Source organism: Gekko japonicus, unplaced genomic scaffold, assembly GCF_001447785.1.
Source record: "Gekko japonicus isolate JY-2015 unplaced genomic scaffold, Gekko_japonicus_V1.1 scaffold3618, whole genome shotgun sequence".
Lineage (NCBI taxonomy): Eukaryota > Metazoa > Chordata > Lepidosauria > Squamata > Gekkonidae > Gekko > Gekko japonicus.
This window is the reverse complement of record NW_015169892.1, coordinates 32,336-41,022: the sequence shown is the minus strand read 5'-3', so window position 1 is coordinate 41,022 and position 8,687 is coordinate 32,336. Positions and strand designations below refer to the sequence as shown.

The 8,687-nt window shown below is 46.1% G+C and overlaps 1 protein-coding gene across 1 annotated transcript in view; it reads right to left on the bottom strand.

Moving 5' to 3' along the window:
• The window catches only part of OSBPL5 (oxysterol binding protein like 5), a gene marked incomplete at its 5' end in the record, with an annotated part of 92,410 nt that overhangs the window by 68,466 nt on the left and 15,257 nt on the right, over positions 1-8,687 (bottom strand). Inside the window, 1 exon segment of the mRNA XM_015417479.1 lies at positions 4,644-4,724. Within this exon segment, the coding sequence (XP_015272965.1) occupies positions 4,644-4,724 (81 nt within the window).

Here is an 8,687-nt window from a genome sequence, read left to right as displayed (position 1 = left end):
GCCAATGTTGGATCAGGCCAAAGGCCCATCCAGTCCAACACTCTGTATCCCACAGTGGCCAGAAATACCAGTGCCATCAGGAGGTCCACCAGTGGGGCCAGGACATTAGAAGCCCTCCCACTGTTGACCCCCCCGAGCACCAAGATGACAGAGCATCACTTGCCCCAGAGTCCCTATCTATACCTTGTGGCTAATAGCCACTGATGGACCTCTGCTCCATATGCTTATCTTAGCGACCTCTACCCAGGAAAACAATAGCTCAGTTATGTGGTGCCGCTAGTGTTGCCAGGTCTGGGTTGGAAAATACCTGGAGACTTTGGGGGTGGAGCCAGGAGAGGGCGGGGTTTGGGGAAGGGAGAAGCCTCAGCAGTGCATAATACCATAGAGTCCACCCTTCAAAGCAGCCATTTTCTCCAGGGGAGCTGATCTCTGTCAGCTGGAGATCTGTTGTAAAAGCGGGAGATCCCCAGGCTCCACCTGGAGGCTGGCAACCCTAGGTTGCCTAGCAACAGCCAGAGGGCAATCGTTTCTTAAAGCTACAGGCAACCTTTTATAATTTCAAGATGTTTAATCTCCCAATAGATTTTTCTTTTTTAAGATTTCCGGTTTTTCTGCAAACCTGGAACATTTTCAGGTTTGTAAAAAGATCTGTCTTGTCCATTCACAGGTCCAATATCTGGATTTATGTATCCTCAGATTTGGCCAGATTGAGAATTAGATATATTGATTGTTACTTTCAGCTATTTACCTGGTGTAGTTCCTCAGCTACTTAATTTTTTTTTTTTGGAGAAGTGCAATTTGAATTCTGTTTAATGAAAAGGTTGTACTAGAATTCTGAAACTTATCACATGGCCACGTTTATTATGTCCTCTCATCTCCAGCATCAGCAGCTTACTGATCACCAAATCAGACCAAATTTAGCACACACAAACACACAGGAAGGCGCCTTATACTGAATCAGACCACTAGTCCCTCAAAGTCAGTATTGTCTATTCAGAACTGGCAACGGCTCTCCAAGGTCTCCAGGTAGAGGTCTTTCACATCACCTGCCACCTGACCCTTACTGAAGATGCCAGGGATTGGAACCTGGGATCTTCTGTATGCCAAGCAGATGCTCTACCACTGAGCCATGGCCCCTTCCCAAAGGAAACAATGTGTTTCCTCATTTAACATCATTCTTTTTAATGTTAACTTTGTGGGTAGAGATAAGGCTGCTGTGATAGGACTGGCCATAACCCAGCAAGCTCTGTGCATTCCAGAGATTCTTAAGAAATGAGAGCCTCTCCCCTTGCACTGGTATCAGTGGTCCTGAAATTGAGGTTAGGGAGGGGGTTCAAAAACCAGTCTGTGGAGCAAGTAAAAAAAAATCTGTGACTGGATGATCCTACGTAATGTCACGGCAGGACCAGGGGGCGTGACACAAGCAAGCAAAAGTCCAGGAACAGTCCGAGGTCAAGCCGGGCAAACCAGGTAGCAAGGTTCAAGCAGGTTTAAATCACAGTCCAAAAGCAGGGTCAGACATACCAAAGTCTTACTTCCAATTTATACCCCGCCTTGCCGGTACAAACTGGCTCAAGGCAGCTTATGAAATTTAAAATACAACAAGATCAATAAATACCATAAAATTCATAATAAAACCATTGCATAAAGTGCTAGTACAAGCAGTGCAAACAGATGGCGGCGGTTTCCTATACATGATCCAGTAAGAAAAAGACCTTCCAACGTTATAACAGGGCTGTGGCATGTTAGACTTACGATGGTACATTCATCAGTGGCGGCTCCTAATCGAAGGCCTGGTGGAAGAGCTCCGTTTTACAGGCCCTGCGGAACTGCAAAATGTCCCGCAGGGCCCTGATGTCCTCTGGGAGCTCATTCCACCAGTGTGGAGCCGCCACTGAGAAGGCCCTGGCCCTCGTTATGGCCAGTCTTTTAAAATTACCATTTTAAAAGCTCTCCAATAGCAGAAAGCACTTTAAGATACTTTCCTCTCCCTTGGGGAGGTACTTCCAGTTAGAGAAGGAAATATGAACAAGATGGACCAGTGGTCTGACTCAGGATAAGGCACCACCACATGTTCACAGTTTTCACTTCATTTGACAGTATCTAAAAGTTGGGAGCATTTGAGGTCATGTGACTAAATGACAAGTTGGACTAGCAACTCTGGAGGACAGTTGTACATGAATTTAAGCCTCTTCTTACATGATATGGGAGCACTGATTGGTACTGTCAGGCTTCCCAGTCAAGACACTCAACAACGCTCCTTCAGAAGTTTCAGTTTATTGAGGACTAGAACTTAGGACACCATGAACTCTTGTGTCAGGAATGGCGGGCAAATGAGTTGAATCTACAGATATACCCCCTTCATACAGGACTCCCTGATACAATAAAGCCAATAGGCGAGCACCTGAAGACGCGGGTAAAAAGCAACGGTTATATTCCCAGCGGGAAGCTAGGAGTTGGCCGAGTAAAGCCTTCAAGGACATTAGACAGATAACAGCGCGCAGGCGAAAGGAAAGGGGGATGGGATGAGGGAAACATAGAGCGCAACCCACACATTCCACACCATGGCAGCCTTAGCTGGCAGGTACACAATGTCATTATCGTGAAAAACCATTTAAACTTCCCACCAAGAGGGAGGAGACGAAGAACTGGAGGAGAAAGGAGCGGTGGGAGGTGTCTCCTATAACCTAAGAGAGAAGAAAGGCAAATGCCCCAACATCTGAAGAACTTTTGACTGTGCTGCAAGGACATGTAAGTATTAACCTAAAAGGACTTTACTAAATTAACTAATTTTTATCTTTGACAGGTAAAGAAGCAAGAAGATCGAGGGCACACAGTGAAGATATGGACTATGTTTACAGTTAAAAGACTAACATATTAATATACCCATCACTCAACCTTTTCTTAATCCCTCTATATACCCTTCCTTTTTCTGTAAATTTAAAGCAATAAAAGTCTCTCCTTTTTAGGAGAGTTCTATAAAAAAAAAGAAGAAGAATATATTATCTCTTAGCAACTTTTCTTCTATTATTAATTTGTTTTCCCTGTTTAACAACATCTGATATGTTAATTTCTTATTAGCTGTCATTAATTCTGACTTAATGTAGGCTTCCAAAGGCGAAACCCACCTAGGTATTTTCCTATAAAATTTTTCTTTAATCTTATTCCAAACTTTATTTAATGCGTCTCTTAACCAGTGTCTCCTGAAATTTGTATGGATTTTGTCCTTGCCGTACCATGTATATGCGTGCCACCCCATGTTCAAATCATGACCCTCCCCAACTCTCATTGGATTGCTTAGCAATTGCCATGAAAGATCGGCCTTCCTTTTGAGTATGCATTGTTTGGTGCAGCTAGCTTACCACTGTGGAGCAATGTGCTCCAAGAGGCCTTCGCCCAAGTACATCTGCTCAATATTTACTGCATGCTGTTGCTGCCAATGGATTCTTACACTGTCGTGCAGGATCTGTGATTCATTTTAAAGCTACTGCATTCACTATTCTTACTCATGAAAGCACTGAGCTCATTCAGTATATTTTCAATTTTTATCGTATTAATTAAAACTGAAAGATTTGTGGCTACCATACTTTCTTTATTTTATTTAGAGGCACTGGTATGTCCCCTCTGGATTTTTTTTTTGAGGGGGGATGTTTTATAATAATTTTATAGGAAAAGGAACCCAAGAAAAAGAGAATAATTCCTTCTCCGTGTGCTCCCATCATCCAACACAAAAATGCAGCACATGCTCTTTGGCTGCAAGCTCTGTTGAAAGCCTACCTCATTTACACATGAGTTTTGTGCCATTAGGACTTAAGATCAACAATGCATCTCCACATGTACCGTCATTGTTTTTAACTAAGTAACACTCGTATTTAACTAAGTAGCACTCATATAGGAGCTGCGGTGGCTCAAGTGGTTAAGACACTGAACTGCAGGCTGGAAGGTCGGTAGTTCAGCAGTTCGAGACCCGAGTGCTGCATGACGGAGTGAGCCCCCATCTCTAGTCCCAGTTCCTGCCAACCTAGCAGTTCAAAAGCAAGAAATTGCAAGTAGATAAATAGGGACTGCTTCGGTGGGAAGGCAACAGCGTTCCGGGCACCTCGGTGTTTAGTCATGCCAGCCACATGACCGTGGAAACGTCTTTGGACAGCGCTGGCTCTTCGGCTTGGAAACGGAGATGAGCACCGCAACCCTAGAGTCGGACTCGACTGGCTTTCGAACAAGGGAAACCTTTACCTTTTAACCCTCATATGGGCCACAGCACAATTCCAAGGATTTCATTGGAAAGCAAATGCCCAGTTTCTTAAATGTGGTCATGCTTGAAGAATGGCAGCTCCAGCACAACACAGGGGGGAAAGACGACTGACAATTACCAAAAAAAAAAAGACTACTGACAACTAAAATGTAGTGTTACTAAAATTCAAACAATGCTAGTGATCAGAATCAGTTTTAAGTTAAGGGGGGATCCTGGCCAAAATGACCTCCCATGGAACCCCAAGGCCCCCCAGTCTTGAGTTTTGCCCGGGGACCCAGAATCATTAAGGTCCTGGGGGATATCATTCCAAATCATTCAGGGACCCTCAGAGAACTGGCATTTTTTAAGAGAAACAAATGTTCTCTGCCATATAGCAAACTGCACATACCTTCAAAGTCTCTTTCTTGTTGTCTTTTCCAGTAGGCGATATGCACTCTTTATCAGACCCATTGCAGAACTTGAACTCAGTCTATAAAAAAGGACATCTGAATGAACTTAGACTTCAACACAAACTTGCAGCTTTCATTACAAAAAAAAAAAAACGAGTCCTTGGTAATAGGCATCTGGTAACAAAATTAAGGAGGAGCGGTGGCTCAAGTGGTTAAGACGCTGAAGTGCAGGCTGTGGAAGGTCAGTAGTTCAGCAGTTCAAGACCCGGGTGCCGCATGATGGAGTGAGCTCCCATCTCTAGTTCCAGCTCCTGCCAACCTAGCAGTTCGAAAGCAAGAAATTGCAAGTAGATAAATAGGTACCACTTCAGTGGGAAGGTAACAGCGTTCCGTGCGCCTTGGTGTTTAGTCATGCCGGCCACATGACCACGGAAACGTCTTCGGACAGCGCTGGCTCTTCGGCTTTGAAACGGAGATGAGCACCGCAACCCTAGAGTCGGATTTGACTGGCTTTCAAGCAAGGGAACCTTTACCTTTTTAACAAAATTAATGTCCACACCAAATAAAAAACTAACATAGGCCCTGTTCGCATGGAGCATTTGCCCCGCGGAAGGCACGATAGTCGGGTGGATTTTCCGGGCATGATCACACCAGAACATCTGGGAGACGTAGCACACCCGTGGCCAACCCGTGGCATGCCGCCGAAGATGTGCATTTAAAAGGTACCTGAAACAACCTACTGGCAAATGGTTTGCCACGGGCTGCATACGGACTCCCGCAGTGTGATCGCGCTGGTGCACGGCTATTCCCCCGGGTCGTCCTCTTTGCTGTGCGCGCCGACAGAGGAAGCCCCGGTGTGTCGCCGTCGCATCTGATCATCTAATGTCAGATCAGATTGCAACGGCACAAATAGCCACGCCCCCCCCCCCCCCGCGTTTTCTAGCACGTGTGGCCACGGCCATAGATATGTTTTTTCCCCTCACACAGAAGATTCTTTGCTGCAAGGCAAGCAGTAGAGGATAAGAAGCAGAGCCAGAAGGGACAGGAGATGCTATGTTAACTTTATCACCGGCTCCGTTACAGAAATAAGTGGTACAGCAGAATTATCTGGGTTGTAACCTGGTAACATCACCCCGAGGTACAGCATAACGATGGCGGGGGCACCATCAGTGCCCCAAGTTCTAATAAATACAATTATTGTAAAAACTAAGATTAACATAAAAACACCCTGCTGTGCAGGTGCCAGGTATTCTTATGTTAACAAGATTGGGGGGGCGGAATGGAATTGAATGCCTGAACTTTTTAAAAAGTACGGGGTGAAAATCTCAAAAATCATGAACACAGGCATCACACGGTATCAAGCAATCAGACTGACAGAGACAAAACAATAGAAAAGGATCTATTCTCACTGTCCATCTGCCTAACAGCTTCCACAAGCTTGAAACTCAACACTTACAGATGCATTTCATTTAAAACAGTACCAAATGGCCAGAGGCTCACTGGTGTGAAAGAGCTTTTCATGGATCTCTTCCAAACAGGCCCGTAGCTAACATGGGGCCCACGGGGCCCAGTCCCCTTGTGTTCCTTCTGGGCCCCCTCCCTCCAGGGCTGCCCCCAAAGTGCTCCAACTTACCACCTGCACTGTACTTCCATTTAATTAGCTGGCGGGCCCCCCCAAGGCCCCCTCCCAAAGAATTCCCTAGCTACGGGGCTGCTTCCAAACCAGCCTAGGTCTGGCATAATAAAGCAGCTCTTGCAAACTGTAACTTGAAAACTCAAAATGTACATCAATTTATTGAATCTTTATCCCACACTTCCTTCAAGGAGCTGATTGGCCACAGCTGGTTCAGACCCTGTTATATACTGGGACTGAGGCAGCGTTTCTTAAAACAGTGATTTCTTTATTCAGCTCAGAACACAGCGACACAGCAACACATACTCAAGGAGGAGGCAACTTTATACATTTTGAACCAGGGAAAGCCACACCCCCTAGCACAGTAATGACCAATTAGCATTGAGAGCTTAGAACCAATGGGATTTGTTCCTGCTGTTCCTGCTGAAGTTCAGAGTCTTTCTGGATTGGTCTGTTACGCAAGAGCAACCAATCCGACTGCAGGGTTTAGAATACCTGGGAGTCAATGGAGCCTGTCATGGCTCCTGCTGAGTGCGAGCAAGCAGCCCCTGCTGAGTGCGAGCAAGAGGCCCCAGCAGAGGATCTAAGTGCTGCTGGGAATGAGCTCTCGATGAAAACTCCCGTACCTGACAGGGCTGAGCTTCCAGAGGCTACCCCAGCAACAGCTGAGGCAGAAGCACGCCCGGACAGTTCTCCTCCTGATTCGCCTCCACTGGTATCCTGTTTGAGAGAACAGTGCCGATGGGATATGGCAGCCCGGCGGCGAAAGGCACGCATGCGTGGCAGGCGCTCATTCAGCCCCGAGTATGAGCAGGAGCTGGGACTCACTTGGGGCGCGCTAATTGCCAGCAGGCTTATGGGCTATTTAACCCAAGCCCTCACGCCAACAAATCGTGCCAGCAACTAGTCTCTTCGGACGAAGCTCTGCACCTCCTCGCTCATGTTCCTAACTCCTGGTTCCTGTCTGGATTTCCTCGGCTCTTTGACCTCGGCTTGAACGACTACACTTAAGACTCTGCACCCCGAACCTTTGACTCCCTGGCTCTTGACTCTTTTGGACTCTGGCTTCCTGACAACTCTAACAGTTTGTGCTTGGAACTTGGTTTCCCGGTTGGTTTGCTTGCCTGGCTCTTGACTGTGGACTGTACCTTGACCACCCCGCTCTTGCTTTGTGTATTGGACTTGGTTTTCTGGCTGATTTGCTTGACTGGCTCTTGACTTCAGACTGTATCCTGACTACCTCACCCCTGCCCAGCCCCGCATCATGGCAGAGCCTGTGCCTGAAGCTCCAGTTTAGGTTACATAGAATCAGGGCTCTTTTTGCAGCAGGAACTCCTTTGCATATTAGGCGACACACCCCTAATGTAGCCAGTCCTCCAAGAGCTTATAGAGCTCTTCTTACAGGGACTACTGTAAGCTCTTGGAGGATTGGCTACATTAGGGCTGTGTTGCCTAATATGCAAAGGAGTTCCTGCTACAAAAAGAGCCCTGCATGGCATAACACATAAGCAAATACATAACAGACCCCAAAGGTAAACTTCATGACAGAGTGGAGACTTGAACCTTGGCCTCATAGTCTGCCATTACACTACACTTTGTGCTTGCTCCCTTCTCCTCTCTGGAGTGATTCTACCTGGTTAAATCATAATTGTCTTCTTGCCAACATTCGCTGGATTATGGAGAAAGCAAGGGAGTACCAGAAAAACATCTACTTGCTTCATTGACTATGCTAAAGCCTTTGACTGTGTGGATCACAACAAACTATGGCAGGTCCTTAAAGAGATGGGAGTACCAGACCACCTCACATGTCTCTTGAGAAACCTGTATAAGGGTCAAGAAGCGACAGTTAGAACCGGATATGGAACAACTGATTGGTTTAGCATAGGAAAAGGAGTACGACAAGGATGTATATTGTCACCCTGCTTTTTTAATTTATATGTAGAGTACATCATGTGAAATGCCGGCCTGGATGAATCACAAGGCGGAATTAAGATTGCCGGGGAAAACATTAGCACCTCAGATATGCAGATAATACCACTCTAATGGCAGAAAGTGAAGAGGACCTCAAGACCCTCTTGCTGAGGGTGAAAGAGCAGAGCACAAAAGTTGGTTTGAAACCCAACATCAAAAAAACAAAGATCATGGCATCTGGCCCCATCTCTCCTTGGCAAATCGAAGGAGAAGTCATGGAAGCAGTGACAGACTTCACGTTCCTGGGATCCAAGATCACTGCAGACGGTGACTGCAGCCATGAAATTAAAAGATGCCTGCTCCTTGGGAGGAAAACTATGGCAAACCTAGACAGCATAATAAAAAGTAGAGATATCACCTTGCCAACTGAAGTCCGTATGATCAAAGCAATGGTATTCCCAGTAGTAATGTATGGCTGCGAGAGTTGTACTATAAGAAA